This window comes from Carassius gibelio, chromosome A11 (genome assembly GCF_023724105.1).
Source record: "Carassius gibelio isolate Cgi1373 ecotype wild population from Czech Republic chromosome A11, carGib1.2-hapl.c, whole genome shotgun sequence".
NCBI lineage: Eukaryota > Metazoa > Chordata > Actinopteri > Cypriniformes > Cyprinidae > Carassius > Carassius gibelio.
Window position 1 is genome coordinate 2120944 of NC_068381.1, and position 17011 is coordinate 2137954.

Here is a 17011-nt window from a genome sequence, read left to right on the forward strand (position 1 = left end):
CTTGTGTGTCGTTGCCCACAACGCAACGGTGGCAGGACTGTGAAATACATACACGAGAAAAATAGGCAAGACTTATTTCACATCCAGCTAGACAACCCTGTCATAGCTGTTATCATAGCCCAGGCTTTTTATTAAAAAAAGAAAACAGCAAGGGAGCATGGAAAAAGACTGTTGCAGGTGTATTTTTTTATGGCATTATTATGTGTATTAATTTTGCAGCGGGGCAACTCAATGTTGGGCACACAAGTACTTTGGCTCTTTTGCTCCATGGCCAAGATGGCCAAGCCAACATCAAAGTTAGTTCACTAACTTTTAATTCTAGTTGTGTATTGTGTTCTGCTGTCTCACTCCTTATAACAGAAAGATCACAGCCATCTCAGTTCTACAGACATTATCAGAGTTTTGTTGTTTTGGCAATTTCACTTTGTCAGGGAGAAAAATTTCAGGAATATTTATGAAAAGTTGAACAAATAATAATTTACTGAACAAGCATTATATTAACATTAAAAATATGTGATACAAACTTTTGGATTTAAAAAAACTAAAGCAAATGATAAAAAAATAGCAGCACATAATGTTTCCAGATTTTTAATTATAAATGCATTATTTTAATCTTTCATTTGATAACTGAGTAAATTCATTTATTATAACTGACAGGTGTGATGATCAGTGGACTTGAGTTTTTACCTCCATCATTAAGGCTTGGGCTAAATAATGGATAGAGTTTTTCAGTGAAAGACTGAGCAGTGAAAGAGTAGATATGAGAGCTGGACTCCACATCATAAAAGGAGACCAGACCCTCGTCATAATCCACAAACACACCGACCCGCTGCGGCTTCACTCTCAGAGACAGAGAGACACGAGGATCATCACAGGCTTTATATTCATCTCCATTCCTCAGCCACACAATCCAGTATCCATCTCTGGGTCTCAGTGTGATCGGTCCCTTCCTGTTAATGGATTCTCTGGCCACTCCTAAATCCCATTCAGTCTTTCCCTTCACCTGCACCTCAAAATAAAATCTCCCTGAGGAGAATCCCTCCTTTCCCTGGACACAGGCACAGTAATCAAATCTCTCTGGTTTGTCTGGGAGTTTCTGTCTAATGTCTCCATGTCTCACTTGTTTTCCATCATCAGACATAATGAGATCAGGATGAGCTGTATCAGGATCCAGAGTCACATCCACTGAGAAAACAGAGAATACAGATATTCTGTGATGCTGATGTTTTTAGTTAACCCAGTGTTTAATCAGATTGTAGTGCAGTAATGAAGCAGTGAGTGTATGAATGTAAACTAGTGTAGTGCAGACAGCACACTGTACCTGCATACTGCTGCATCCACTTCAGCTCTGTAGAGACTAATGACAAGAAAACAATCAGATCTGAAGCTTATATTTAAAGAACAGAGCACACTATCATGTTTCTATCTGATCAGTGTGTATTGATGTACCAGTTAGTGTGAGTTTCTCATCTATAGTGTCCTTCAGTTGAGTCAGAGCTCTCCTCAGAGTCTCCAGACTCTCATGAGTCTTCATACTGATCTCAGGCCAGTTCCTGGTGTTTCTAGAGCTGCACAGGGATGAGTGAATCTACAGCAGGAGAGAGGAGAAATCCTTCAGCATGTCATATCCTGCATTATGATTGATCAGAGAGATGATGTTGACTGACCTGTAGGAGGTGGAGGTGATCTTCAGTGTGTGAGAGCTGCTCCAGCTCAGTGTTTCTCATCTTTAGCTCAGTGATCTCCTGCTCCAGCTCTTCAATCAGGTCTTGCTCCTGTTTCTCTGCTGCTTTCTGCTGCTCCTCCATCATCTCCAGCAGTTCAGTCTGATGTCTCTCAATGGAGCGGATGAGATCAGTGAAGAGCTCCACACGGGCTGCTTTCTCCTTCTCTGTGTTTCTCTGCTCAACCAGGACAGGCAACACATTATTAGCAGTGTTTGCTAACAGAAGAATCTGTGTAATTATTGCTCATACATTTTTGTTCACATACATAGGCTACATGTGTTTTCAGAATCCCTCAAATGAAGAATTAAACTTCACTCTGCACCCTGGACGAGAGCAGAACAAGCCCTGGACTTTTTAGTTCTTGTTTTATTGGCTGTTGCTGTATATTTTAGTCTGATAGTAATCTGTCATTCGTTTGATTGTTTGTTTATTTTGTTATTGTTATGTCTTCTCAATGTCTCTAAACATTGAAGTTTGTTGCAATAGTAAATATTTATATATTTTTTATTCTATTACTTTAAACTCACTTTTCTGACTTCTGCTGAGTGTTTGATGTCTTGAATCTTCTTGATTCTGTTCTGGATCATCAGCTGCACGTCTTTCTGTGTCTTCATCAGTTCAGTCTATAGAGAGAACAACACAGACACATTTATCATAACACAGATTAAACTCACAATATGAAATAAAATCTGATTCTTCATGATATCAGTCCTTTAAAAGAATAATAACGTCTACCTTCTTCTCTTGACTCTCCTCTTCTATAGGAACAGTGTTGTGGTTCTTGTGGTCTTTCACAGAGCAGATTGAACACACACATGTCTGATCATCTCTACAGAACAGATCCAGAGGTCTCTCGTGTTTCTGACATATATAGTCCTCCAGATTACTCACAGGATCCATCAGTTTGTGTTTCTTCAAACGTGTCACTCTCAAATGAGGCTCCAGGTGAGTTTCACAGTAAGAGCTCTGACACACCAGACACGACTTCAGCGCTTTCAGCTTTCTTTCCTCACAGAAGTCACACAGAACTTCAGTTGTTTTCTCAAGACTTTTCTTCTTACAGTGATCTACGAGCTCTCGGAGTGTGGTATTAATCTTGAGATCAGGTCTTTGCTTGAATGTTTCTTTACAGTATGGACAGCTGCAAGTCTGGCTGTTGTCCCAGCACTTATTCAGACAGATCTTGCAGAAGTTGTGTCCACATGGAGTCGAGACTGGATCAGTGAACACATCCAGACATAGAGAGCACTGAGTCTCCTCAGACAGTGAACTCATGGAGGATAACATGACTGGAAAGAGACATTATTTAGGATTAATGTGAACTCCTTCAATACTGTTTATGAAGAATCCCATGATGCACCTCATGAAGCTGGTTGAATGTAAAGAGTGTTTAGAGACAAAGAGTGCTGAAGAAACTCAAATATAAAGAGATCATGTACAGTCAGCCACTCTGTCTCTTGGTTTTTCTTGCTGTTAGTGAAGATTCTGCCATTGTTCTTTCCCTCTTAAAGCCTTTTAAAGAAAAATGATAGTTTAACTGGTTAAAATGTGAAAACTGATAGTGATGGAAACACAATCATTCGTTTGAAACAAAGTGAGTGTTCAGAAGAGACAGGATTGAACTAGTTAACTGGTAATATGTTGCATTCGCTACAGGATGTCAGTCACGACTCAGGGAGACAGTGTCAGGTTGATGTAGGTTTACTTGGATGTTTATGAGTCAGAATCAGCAATCAGCACGGTATTGCATAAAAGTATTTCTTTCTGTGGTTCCAATATATACAATTAGATATATATGGATGTGGTTCTAAAATGAACAGAAAGAAGGAATAATTACTAACTGTAATATTATCATCCCAAATAGTACAGTATTATGCTCACACACTAAGACATTAGAACAATATTAAACTAACATTAGGATAATATATATTAGCAACAGAACAGCAATCCGCTTTATGAAGTAGTCAACTGCAGCCATTGATTACAATTACAGAATGAATAGTCACCATGAATAATCACTTAATGCTTGACAAACTTCTTACAAATGATGTCTTTCACTACCAGTCAAGATTAGCTTAGCATTAGGATGAGTCGTCACATATCACGGCATTAAACAGTGACTAGACACAATCTCAAAGTAACATTAATAATAAACAGTGCACTTACATATCGTCATTGATGCACACCAACTAAAACCAATCAGGAATAATCAGAACAGGTGAATTTAGCAGGAATCAAGCGCTAACAGTCCACATCTGACCGGAGCTTAAGGTAATTTCCTCATAACGCAATCGCAGCTACGGCTGATGCAACACTTGCAGTGAACGTAAGTGAGGGTATACTGCCACATACTGGACATAGTAGGTAATGCTTCTGAATTAACTATATACATACTTGATTCCTTGAGGGCCTTTTGTACAGCCGCCCCCAAATTTAGGCACTAAATTTGTCCCTGATAAATGGTCCGCAGTTATGAGGTATCTGTGTCATCAGGAATGGCAGGAAGTACAATCATCCTTGAAACTGGTCTGGTATAAGTCCGTCCCTTGATGAGCACCTCCGCAGTTCTGATATGTCCATCTGAACTTGGCATGACATTGGTGACCTTTCCGATCAACCACATAGCTCTAGGCAATTGGGGGTCTACCAGCATAACAACGTTTCCAATGGCAATGTCCTCGACATCTTTCTGCCATTTAGATCGAGTTTGCAGATTCGGTAGATAGTACTTGATGAACGCAGACCAGAATAAGTCAGTGAGGATCTGACTGTGGCGCCATCGTTTCCGTCTGATCATTTCGCTTTGAGGATACACAACTTGTGGGAGAGAGCCGTCAAGCCGCCCCATGAGAAGGTGATTCGGGGTAACAGGATCAATATCTGAAACGTCAGAGGATAGGTATCCAAGAGGCTTGGAGTTCAGTATTCCCTCTACCTCAGTTAACACTGTCCTGAGGACTTCCTCTGTAACAGATTGAGCACCCACAGAAGCATACAAAGCTGATTTAACAGATCGTATCTCCCGTTCCCATGCTCCTCCGAAATGAGGGGCTCCAGGTGGGTTGAAGCGGAAGTTAACTTTCTGCTTCGCTAACTGTAGCTGTAACTCAGGTGACGTACTTTTGAAGGCTTCATGCAATTCTCTCTCTCCGCCTTTAAAATTAGTCCCTTGATCAGACCAAAATTCGAAGGGTGTTCCTCTACGTGCCGCAAACCTCCTAAATGCCATAAGGAAGGAATCAGAGTCAATACTTGCTAGTATGTCTAAGTAGATGCATCTAGTTGTCAAACACTTCCAAATTATTCCCCATCTTTTCTCCACTCTCCGTCCAATCTTTACTGAGAAGGGCCCAAAGCAATCCATCCCTGTGGAATAAAATGCAGGCTTAAATAATTGAAGTCGAGCTACAGGTAAGTCTGACATTTGTGGGATTTTTAGGCTGGCTCTCCATCTCCGACAGTCAGTGCATCGAAACTGGTGATTGCGGATGGCCTCTCTGCCACGCAGAATCCAAAACTTCCTTCTGACTTCAGCCAGGACTCTCTCTGGGCCAGGATGTTTCAACTGGTGGTCATAATCTTGAATGATGAGCTTGGTAAGGGCATGACTAGGGTCAAGGACAATTGGGTGCTTAGTTGCCATGTCGAGTGCTTCGGCTCGTCGAAGTCTTCCCCCCACTCGAATAACATCCATCTCTTCATCCAGCTCTGGACTCAAGGTGAGTAGTTTACTGTTAGAAGGGAGAGGTTTACCTTGTTTCAGGCATTGGAAGTCATCAAAGAAACTATCCAGCTGAGATGCTCTCCACTGAAGGATTTCTGCTTGTAGGAAGTCTCCAGCTGTCAGTGGTTCTCCATTTGCCACCCCATGGACACATCGTGCAGTAGTTTCCAGTAATTCTCTGTAAGTTGTAAACTGGCTGGCATCAGGAATTTCTGCTTTGGAGGTCACTACATTTAGGGCGCAAAATGTTGACTTGCGTAACTCTGAGTCATCTTTCAGACAGCTGGCAGCAGGGCTCTTTGGCCAGTGATCAGAGTGCATTAAAAGGAACGGGGGTCCATTGCTCCATCTGTTTGGAGTGGCTAGGTCCTCAAGCGATTTTCCCTTTGTTAGATCATCCGCAGGATTCAGAGCAAAGTCTACGTACCTCCAATCCTGTGGATTTGTAGTTTCTTGTATCTCTGCAACCCTGGTGCCAACAAAGACTTTGAACCGGCAGGACTCTGACTGCAACCAATTAAGTACTGTGGTGGAATCGGACCACAAGGTAATTCTGTGATATTCAAGTGTAAGTTCTTTCCTTAGCATCTCTGCTAACTGAGCTCCACAGAGTGTGGCACAGAGTTCAAGTCTGGGAACTGACAACTGTTTCTTGGGTGCAACTCGGGAGCGTGCAATTAGGAATGCTAACTGTACCTTGCCTTGGCTGTTCTCTGTTCTCAGGTATGAGACTGCACCATAGGCCCTTTCTGATGCATCACAGAACACATGTATCTCTCTCCTTACAGAATCATTGTCCATTTCTGGAGTCACATGGCATCTAGAAAAAGTAATGGAGGAAAGAGACTTAAGTTCAGCCTCCCACTGTAGCCAGTTCTGCAAAAGTTCATCAGGAAATAGAGGATCGTCCCATTCTCTCGGCTTAGCCCACAGTTTCTGAACTAGGATTTTCGCTCTGGTCGTGTAGGGGAGAATGAAGCCCAATGGATCATATTGACTGGCGAGAACCCGATATAAATTGCGCATTGTGGGTAGTCCATACTCTAAAGGACGTGCTTGTGGGACAGTGCCAGTGCAGACCCAGAGTGGATTCAGGAACTTCAGTTTCCCTTTGAGACAACCACAGTTCGGTACTGGCAGACTGAGCTTCCTTAGGTAGATGGCTTACTACTCCAGGTTGGTTTGAAGCCCACTGCCGGATATTAAATCCTCCACTTGCCAGTAGCTTTCTGAGTCGGTCAATCAGCCCTCTGGCCTCATCGGCTGTGTTCAGGCTCTGAAGACAGTTGTCAACATAGAAGCTCCTTTGAATAGTGAATTGCAGGTCATCACACGACTCTGTGTTGTCAAGGAAATGTTTATGCAGGGCATAGGAAGCGCAGCAAGGGCTGCAAGTAGTGCCGAATGGGAGCACCTGCCATTCATAGATGTCCGGTTCTCTGTCTCGTTCCATATCTCTCCAAAGGAATCGCAGGATAGGTCTGTCCTGTTCCAGAAGTCGAACTTGATGGAACATTCCTTTCACGTCCCCACTCACCGCTACAGAATGCTCCCTGAATCTTATCAGGACTCCAAGGAGTGACGGACCTAGTACTGGGCCAGGTAGTAGGGACTCATTTAGGTTAATTCCCTCATACTGGAACGAGCAGTTGAATACCAGTCGATTTTTGTCATTGTGCATGACATTTGATGTGGTATGAACCACCGCTCAAGGGTCTGTGGTGGTTTGTCTGGATCAAGTTTGGCCACATAACCTTCCTCCAACAATTTCTTGATCTCCGCAGAATAGGTAGCTGCTCGTTCTGGGTCTTTCAAGAGATGCCTTTCAGTTCTACGAAGGAGTGGCATTACGGCTTCTTCGGAGGCGTTAAGACAAGCCATACTGGATTTACGCAACAGTGGGGTGGCATACCTCTGAATGCCATTCACGTCAACTCTCACAGTTCCTTTGTTCAGGATTTCAAGGGCCGCCTGATCCTCTCTGGAGCGAGTGACTTGTTTCTCATTACGATAGGGGAGAATGTCCAGTTCCCATAGCTTTGTGACATTTCTCATCAGCTCTGTATGCTTGGGTGACAAAGAGGTGAAAAGGACCTGCTGAGGATGAAGAGGATTCAGAAGAAGCTTCACTGGGCCCTGTAGTGTCCAACCCAGTCTTGTTTTGATGGCGGCTGGCCCGCCAGGTGGTCCCAGGTTAACTGGCTCGATTGGAGTGATTAGATGAGGCTGATCAGCACCAATCAGCAAGAGTGGGTGAATCTTCTCAAAGGACTGGATAGGAAGTCCCTTTAGGTGTTTGTACTTACTTACAAGGGCCTCCATAGGATAGGATTGTTGAGCTAACCCTAGGTGGTCGGCTGTGAAGGCTTGCTTGATATGGTATGTCTTATGTGGTTGCGCCACTGGAGAGATGCTGAATGAAACCTTTGAGCCTTGCAGTTGCGACACTTTCTGATGGATGGTTCTAATGGATAGCTTCTCCTCTTCCCCTTTCAGATTCAGTTTCTGGGCTGCAGCAAACAATAAGATGGTGCATTCCGATCCATCGTCTAGGATGGCATAAGTGTCCAAGGTGCGGTTATTATATTTCAGCAGAACTCTGACTACCTTGAGCAGAACCCGGCTATCTGTTCCAGGTTTGTCCAGGTATAAAGTTTCTGCAGTGGAACTTGATGCTGGGGAATTATCTTTGACTGACTTGTAATTGATGTCATGGAGTATCAGCAAATGTTTCCCTTTACACTTGTTACAGGGTTTCTTCAGGTTGCACTGTGCAGATAAATGTGACCTTCCACAGTTCCAACAGCGTTTGTTAGTCTGAATCCATTGCTTCACTTGTTCGGTCGTGAGCTGCTGGAAGTTGACGCACTGACTAAGGAAATGGTCTGCATTCTCACAATAGGGACAATAGGCTTTAATTTTCACCTTGTTCTCTGGCAAAGTGGCAGGTTTGATTAGGGAGGAAGTTGTATTTGTGGCAGGGCTGCCTGCTCCATGCAGTACAGTAGCTGGTCTTGACCTCTTTGTGTTTATCAGACCTTTGCTTTGCCCAACCTTTCATCTGAATGTTTCCCACCACATCACTACTTTGACACCATGATTCAGCTTGCAACCATTTGGAGAACTCTGGAAGTGTAAAGCTTGAGGATTGACTAGGCAGCATTTGTCTCCTGAAAGCAGCTCTTAAATCAGGTGGCAGCCTAGTCAGCAGACGAACCACATGAGAACCGCACGTCAATTCGGCATCCCCATCTGGTCCCAGGGATTTCAGCAGTCCTACCAGAGCTTGAACTTGTAATGCAAACCTTTCGAAGGCTTCAGGGTCTCCTGGAAGAACATCTGGTGCATCCATTACTCGAGCAATCTTACTCAAAGCAAGTTGGTGAGGCTTACCAAATTTCTCTGTCAAGGGAGCCATTGTCTCTGTATAAGGTTATGGAGAGTTAAGGAAAGAATCCGCAATCAGTCTTGCCTCTTCCAGTTGCAGATGGTCCACCAAGATCTGGAACTTGAACAACTCTGACGCATCTTCAGGTAGCAGATTGTGGAGCACAAGCTTCAGGCGAGCAAACTCGCTTGGATCTTTATGCACCAGGTAGGGTATACTGGGTTTAGGACCACTGTATTCTGCAGCTGACTCTTTTAGCTGAATGGAAGGCTGCTCTGCCCAAGAAGGCTTGGGTTTCTGAGTAGGTAGGGGCACTGAGTGATAGTACATATCGATCTTTGATCTCGGAGCAGGCACGTAGCCGCTCTGGAATCGGTCAAATGGCCCATAAACTCGGTCAGCAGCATATTGTTGGTCAGGGTATTCATAATGCACAGGAGGTGGCTCTTTATAAGGCTGTGCTGGTCTGGGTGGTGATCTGCTAGGGGTGCCATGCTTTGATGCAACTTCTTCTTTCATTAGCTGTAACTGACCCATCATTTTGTCAATCAAAACCATCATGCTTTGTGGCTCAGTCAGGGAGGCTCTCTGCTGCTGAGGTGGGTAACTTGGGTCATTAGCACCATGACTCACAATATAATGTGAATAATGTGGAGTCCTAACTGGCAGTGAATAAGGATCAGGGGAACCCACATATGAAGGAGAAGCATGCGAGTCAAGCGAAGCACCCTTTCCATACAAGGTAGGTGGAGCACTGGTACTTATTTGAACCTTGAGTGGACTGTAGGGGCATACTGGTCGTTAGCGGTCTGCTCATGGAATGGAGTAGAAGCTTCAGGCAGCTTTCTAGTAGCAGTCCGATACTGGGAGGCTCCGAAGGACTGAGCTCTTGAATCTGGAAGGCCGGGATATGAAGTGGACTCTGATGATGGGTTTGCTTCTTTAGGTGGGGTACGATGTGCCATCTGTTGTGTACCTTCTGCTCTCACTGAATTCCTGGTTTTGTCTGTGCTCATACCATGCTGTTCTTAAAGTATAAGGATGTTTGTTATGTGGCTGATAACCTCCATAGTTCACTTCAAAATCATCAAAGCAGGCAGGGTGACGTGTCTGGCGTTTTGGCCGTACGGCCTCTGGAACAGTTCCTCTCTGATGCTCATCAACCATGCTGTCACTGTAGCAAATAACCTCCGGCTCGAAGGACCACAATTTTCAGAAGAGACAGGATTGAACTAGTTAACTGGTAATATGTTGCATTCGCTACAGGATGTCAGTCGCGACTCAGGGAGACAGTATCAGGTTGATGTAGGTTTACTTGGATGTTTGTGAGTCAGAATCAGCAATCAGCACGGTATTGCATAAAGGTATTTCTTTCTGTGGTTCCAATATATACAATTAGATATATATGGATGTGGTTCTAAAATGAACAGAAAGAAGGAATAATTACTAACTGTAATATTATCATCCGAAATAGTACAGTATTATGCTCACACACTAAGACATTAGAACAATATTAAACTAACATTAGGATAATATATATTAGCAACAGAACAGCAATCCGCTTTATGAAGTAGTCAACTGCAGCCATTGATTACAATTACAGAATGAATAGTCACCATGAATAATCACTTAATGCCTGACAAACTTCGTACAAATGATGTCTTTCACTACCAGTCAAGATTAGCTTAGCATTAGGATGAATCGTCACATATCACGGCATTAAACAGTGACTAGACACAATCTCAAAGTAACATTAATAATAAACAGTGCCCTTACATATCGTCATTGACGCACACCAACTAAAACCAATCAGGAATAATCAGAACAGGTGAATTTAGCAGGAATCAAGCGCTAACAGTCCACATCTGACCGGAGCTTAAGGTAATTTCCTCATAACGCAATCGCAGCTACGGCTGATGCAACACTTGCAGTGAACGTAAGTGAGGGTATACTGCCACGTACTGGACATAGTAGGTAATGCTTCTGAATTAACTATATACATACTTGATTCCTTGAGGGCCTTTTGTACAGTGAGAGACTCGTAAACTTACTGAGCAATCTGAACTATGACCTGCTGTTTAAAGAAAGTACAAAGTACAAGCTTTATATTTTCCAACAAACATATAAATCTCCTTATCAGAAATTTGATTAATCTTTCCACAAAATATATTAAACGATCATAAGTTATTGTGTAATGTTAAAGTGATTTTCAGCTGCAGTGAAGCAGGTTTGTGTTCAGTTTGTCTGCAGGTCATTTACTTCCTGTTTTATCTGTTTGTCTTTATGTCGCGTGACAAAATGACAGAAACACTAAACTTTGTTCGATCTAATGACATACTGTTAATACAATTCTGATATCATTTCAGTGCAGTAAACATCTAAAGTATCTGAATATTTTACACGCTTAAACCTGCTTTTAGTTATTATTTGAATATTAAATGTTCAAACTTTAACTTAAATTAAATAAAATAAAAAGAATGGGGGGAAATGCATAATTTTGGTTGTGTATGGCACGTTAGGCTTCGTCATGGTGAATGCTTATTGGTCGCCGAGTAAAATTTTTTTATTTGATTTGCAGCGCGTGAGCAAAATCCATTTCAAGTCGAAGAACAGTTTGTCCATCTATATAATAGACAGTTGTTAGCAGCTTTTTTTTTTTTTTTTTTTTTTTTTTTATTGGGTTTACGAAAATGATTTAGACCTCCGCAGCCTCGTCAATCAGCAGACTTAGATACTCCGGCCACGACCACCACGGTCTATGAAAGCCAAACTGGCCCTTCTGCGAATGCTAGCAAATGCACAAGCGAATGGAGGGACACAGTACTTAGACGGTTCAGTAGCAACACTCGTCGCCTGCAACTCTTCTGAGGGTAACTCGTTTGTTCAATTCACTTATTGAAGACAGCCCTGGCTTCCATAAGACCTACTAAGCAGGGCTGCGTTTCCCAAAAGCATCGTAAGCCTAAGTTGATCGTAAAAACGATCATACGATTGATCTTAATATTACGGTCTGTTTCCCAAAAGCATCGTAGCTTAAGTAGCACTTGAAAATCTTCGTAGATCTACGAGTGCTCTGGAGTAATCGTACATCCCCAAGTGCATTGTAAGAAGACAGATTTATGAGGACACCTGCAGGACAACCGGCAGATTACACTTTTATCTAGATTTAACACACTGCAACGCCAGTAATATAATAATATTTTGATTGTACTTTATTGTACACTTTATTGTACTCGTTTATTGTTTACATGAATTTATAAATGAAATAAATAAAAAGGGGAAAACAAGATGAAAAAAAAACACATCTTTGTTTTTCTCTATCTCCTCTAAGAGGACATTAATTTCATCCTTTTGAAAGGTATCTTTTTTTTTTTTTTCAGCTATTTTGTCAGTGTCTCCGCCTGTATGTAGGTGCTTTATATAGACTTGATTGTATTGATTGGTAATCCAAAACAGATGACAATTATTAGGTTAAACGTTCAGAATACGATTCCATATAAGGTTACATTTTAGCACTTCGCGAATGGACAGCGACTCCTAAGTAGCACGTAGAGCGCGTTCTCGCGCGTTCATGTTAAGTGCATTTTTGGGAAACGCTCGTGGAATTGCTGCGAGCGTTCGTAAGTTTGCACGTAGAAAACGCTCTTAAGAGCTAAGATACATCGTTATCGGGAAACCCGGCCCAGGTGAATTGTTGATGAATGTTTGTGGGTTCTAACTGCATTTGTGTTTTATACTTGGCTGTCTGTAAAGATATATAGGCTTATGTCTGCTTGGTGCGTGCATGAACTGCTGGGAGGTGTGTAACCAGGTTAAAAACAAGTATTACCATTAAGTAATAGCAGAATATACATTTATTTTTGTCCTTTATTTATTTTGTTTAGAAAATTAGTCCTTTAGAGTATTTAAAGTCCTTGAAACCAGAGGCGTAGATTACGCGGTGGACGCGTAATTCCACTTTTAATATCATGGAAATTCGTCCCCCGCACTTTTTCAGTCAAATGTGTTCGCATAGATGTTTTCAAGAGCTGGTGTGAATAAATATAGATTTAAACTCAAAGAGACAAGATAGTCTGCGCATGACCTAATATTTTTTTCGGACCCATAGGCTAAAAACTCCTGCAGTGTGTGTTTCATTCATCCTCGAAGCCGGAGCGCGCTCTCGCGCAGAAAGTCATAAAAGGAAACTCCTAATATGGACAACATAGTCCAGCTATCGTTGTCGCTAATGTTCTATTGTAATGTTTTATATTATATTGTAATATATATATATATATATATATATATATATATATATATATATATATTATAATTTATGTCCCCCTCACTTCTGAAAAGATGGCTACGCCCCTGCTTGAAACCCTAATAAAAAAGGGTGTTTAAATAAATTATTTTATTTGTTGAAGCACACTTTGTATTTTCTGTATTTTATTTTATCTTTATCTATTTTTCAAGTTCTACCAAAATTTGAATTCTACGCAAATCAAAAACTAAAAAATCAGTTAAACCTTATACCTTGTGTGAGTGCCTCATTATTGTTGTGACATCCTTATTCTCAGCAGGCGAATTTTAGTCTTCTGATTTAACTGGTCCATACGCAGACATTTGTGTGATGATGTCCAACTCGTTTTATGAAGAAAAAAGCCTTAAGTTTTCAGAAACATCTTTACGTAAAAACTTTGTCTGATGGGGACATTGTTTTTTGCCGATTTTTCAAAGCTTCAGACTGATTCAGTGTTTTATTTTTGTCGTCGTAATCTGTTAATTATTTAAGTATCAAAAATATATAGCTATTTATTGTAGACCTATTTTATGTTTTTTATTTAGCCTATATTATATTTATACTATTATTTTCTGTCCTTTTCTGTTGTTTAGGCTATCTGTCCTGGGTCAGGTTTCCCGATAACGATGTAGCCTATCCTGTCTTAGCTCTTAAAAGTGCTCATACGTGCAAGGTTATGAGCCGCAATTCCTCGCGCGTTTCCAAAAAATGTAGGCTACTGAACTCATAGAACGCGAGAATAGGCTACGTGCAACTTGAGTCGCTGTCCATTCGCAAAGTGCTGAACTAGGCCATACTAACCTGATATGGAATCGTATTCTAACAATCGTCATCTGTTGTGTATTAGGAATCAAGACAGGTGAAAATAAAAAATAAATTATATAATGACATTCTATATAGATAGATAATTGGAGCTAATATTCTAGGGAATGTCATTCTATATAGATCATTGAAGCTAACTGACTCTTGCCGTATCCGGTCGGCAAAACAGCTGTCTTCTGTTCCTCTTTTAGATAAAAACCCAAGTCTAAATCGTTCATTGTCATTCTATATAGATCTTTCAGATTTAGGTCTGGATTTCCATGCTACTATGATGTTGCCAATGCGTCAAAAAATATTTATCAAATGACAGTGCCCCCTCCCCCCGGCGATGATCCAACGCCCCTCCAGTAGATCTGCTCTGACGCCGACTCTGCATAAACCCTACTAAACCAGACCACTGCCATTAGAAACCTGTTCAGGACAATCTCTCTTATATTTCTATCACTTACCTGTGAGTATCAGATGTGTTCACAAGTGTCTCTGAACGACTCAATATTCTGTTGTTTAAAGAGTTCGATGGTTTCTGGCGTCCATGTTGTAGATCAAGTTAGTTTCACTTTCTCGGAGTCTCTCACTGAACTACAGTGATGTCAGAGCTGTTCAGGGTGTGTTCTATGGAAAGCCAAAGGGCCAAATTTTTGGACATGTTGTGAAAAATTATTGCATATTTAAAGTTCAGCGTTTATCTGTTAAATGTTTAATTTGTGTTAGGATTTATCATCTTACTGAAGCATGAATATGTAGTCATACTCTATTGTCCCCTTCCTCAAATCTTGCCCTGGAGGTCCAATGCACTGCAGAGTTTAGCTCCAACACTGATCAAAGTCACCTGCCTGTGATTTTCTAATGATCCCAAAGACATTGATTGGCATTGATTAGCATGCTCAGGTGTGTTTGATTAGGGTAAGATCTAAACTCTGCTGGAAAGTGGATCTTTAGGTCCAGATTTGAGGATCCCTTCTCTATTGTTTATATATATAAAAAAAATTCTACGGATGGTTCGATTCATTTTTGCATGTTGTAAATGGGCCTTGCAGTGACGTTTTAACCCTTGTATGGTATTTGGGTCTGTAGGTTTATCAAAAAAAAAAAAAAAAAAAAAAAGATTAATTATTGTGTGTGTGTGTGTGTTCGTGTGTATAATGATATAGGTGTTAGAACATAAACATGGTTTATAAGGACATCTGTGTCCTCATAAGCCAAAATAAAAGTAATCCAAAAAATGCAGCATTTCACCTGGCTAATGGCTGCTACTGAAAAACAAGGTTGGTTATAAAGAAGTCGGCTAAAGATTGGACTGAAGTGTTAAACCCTTAATTACCTTTTTTTTTCAGGATATCCCACAACAGATTGGGGGTGTTGACTGTGGAGACTTCATGTTGATGGTGAGATATTCTGGTTTTATTTTTTTTATTTTTTTATGATAATGTTTCTTAACTTTTACTGCTTTCCAGTATGCTCTACATCTTTTCATGGGAGCACCCTTTGATTTTACATCTGTAAGTAATTACCAGTTCAAGTAATTGACCTTTATGATGTTGTAGCATTTGAAATATCAAGATTTTACTTTTGTCTTCCAGTGCGACTTTCCAAACATTCGGAGGTGTAGTCTAATTCTTCTAGAAAACTTTGGGGGTTTCTCTAAAAGGTAGATACTGGACATTTACTCCAGCCCACTGTTACATTTTTACCCTCTTATGATTAATTTTAAGTTAATCAAGATATGTATATTCCAGTGCAGAAATCCCTACAAGACTCGAAAGAAGAGAACAAGCTACGCTTAGCAGCAGTGAAGCAGTGTGTATATATATTTATATAATTATATTTATAATTATAATATATCTTAACTTTTACAAGAAATATTAAAGTCACATTTTCCTTTAACTTTCTGTAATAAAGGAGCACCCAGTAATCTGGCACATGAATAAAGCACTGAAATGGCTCCATTCCAACAGCCATCTGTTCAAGGGTCCAGTGGAGGAGCCTCTTTTCATCCGGATGGATGAAGCTCAGAAGGAGAAAGCCCTCAACAATCTCTGGGAAGAGACGGAAGGTTTTTGCCATGACAAAATGGGCCTCAGAGTAAATTCTGCATTTGACATATTTTGAAGTTTATTTACATTTTTCTTTCTTTTAAAACGATTAAAAGAATAGTTGGCTTCTTCTTTTTTTCCATTTCATTTTTTTATATTTTTAAAATAAAAATTGCATGCTGCACATATGTTCTTGAAAAAATAAAGGATGTTTTATATAAAAACCTAACATAAGTTTCAAGCATTACTTTTTTCAACCTCATGATCAGGAAGGAACTCTCATCATACAATGAAACGGATAACTATACAATAATGTTACACAATATTCATGTTTTAAAATGCTTATTGTACTGTAACCATATCTTAATACATCATCATAACAAAAAACTCCAAAACCTTAAGTGGCGCTACTAGGCAGTAAACTCCGACCCTGTGTTTCTGTGTTTGTGTCTTTATCATAGGTCTCTGACAATTATAACTCCGCCCCTCACTTCCGGTCCTGGCGGCGGGGTCCTGGCAGTGCTGGTGGTGCTGTGGGTCTGCAGCTGGATACTATTGGCAAGTTACGCCAGATGCCACCATATGGCATTCGGATGAGCTCATTAATATGACATTGTAACATGCACTTATGAGGTGTGACTTATATGAGGTGTAATTTGTGAATTTTTTTTATAATGTACGCATGGATAAGCATACCTGTGAATAAATACATTCAGAATAATTTGGTTTTGTCCTATTTTGCCCCAAGGAAGGCTTTAAGGTGGTAATGATCATGATAACAATACCTAAAGTACACATCTGTCTCCTCAGTGGCATAGTCTGAGTGTGCAGGATATACAGGTGCATATGGGCCCGGGCAGTTTAGAAGCATTCCGAGTGTGTGTGTGTGGGGGGGGGGGGGGCTTCTAATTAAAACAGCGGTATGGATAGAGCCCTGCATGGGCCCAGCCCTTGTTCAACACCTTATGATCACACTTAACACCGGAGTACCACAGGGCTGTGTGCTGAGCCCAATCCTCTACTCCTTTTAGACCC

The 17011-nt window shown here is 41.0% G+C and overlaps 1 protein-coding gene and 1 long non-coding RNA gene across 2 annotated transcripts in view; one reads left to right on the top strand and one right to left on the bottom strand.

Annotated features, from left to right (window-relative positions):
- The window catches only part of LOC128022000 (uncharacterized), a 220653-nt gene that overhangs the window by 115620 nt on the left and 88022 nt on the right, over positions 1–17011 (top strand). The gene's annotated exons all lie outside the window — the stretch shown is intronic.
- On the bottom strand, positions 573–14505 carry LOC128021981 (E3 ubiquitin-protein ligase TRIM39-like). Its single transcript, XM_052609177.1, has 7 exons — positions 14393–14505; positions 2463–3016; positions 2255–2350; positions 1668–1901; positions 1450–1588; positions 1322–1357; positions 573–1185 (listed from the first exon to the last, which is right to left on the bottom strand). The coding sequence occupies exons 2-7, from the start codon at positions 3012–3014 to the stop codon at positions 638–640; spliced, it is 1605 nt and encodes a 534-aa protein (XP_052465137.1). The 5' UTR covers positions 3015–3016; positions 14393–14505; the 3' UTR covers positions 573–637.

What these genes read in the sequence shown, in the direction of transcription:
- LOC128021981 (XM_052609177.1), bottom strand. Translation starts at nt 3,014, where the DNA reads ATGTTATCCTCCATGAGTTCACTGTCTGAGGAGACTCAGTGCTCTCTA. An exon ending in ACTCAGCAGAAGTCAGAAAA is followed by an intron (nt 1,902 to 2,254) that starts GTGAGTTTAAAG and finishes CTGGTTGAGCAG; the next exon opens with AGAAACACAGAGAAGGAGAA. An exon ending in TGAGAAACTCACACTAACTG is followed by an intron (nt 1,358 to 1,449) that starts GTACATCAATAC and finishes TCTTGTCATTAG; the next exon opens with TCTCTACAGAGCTGAAGTGG.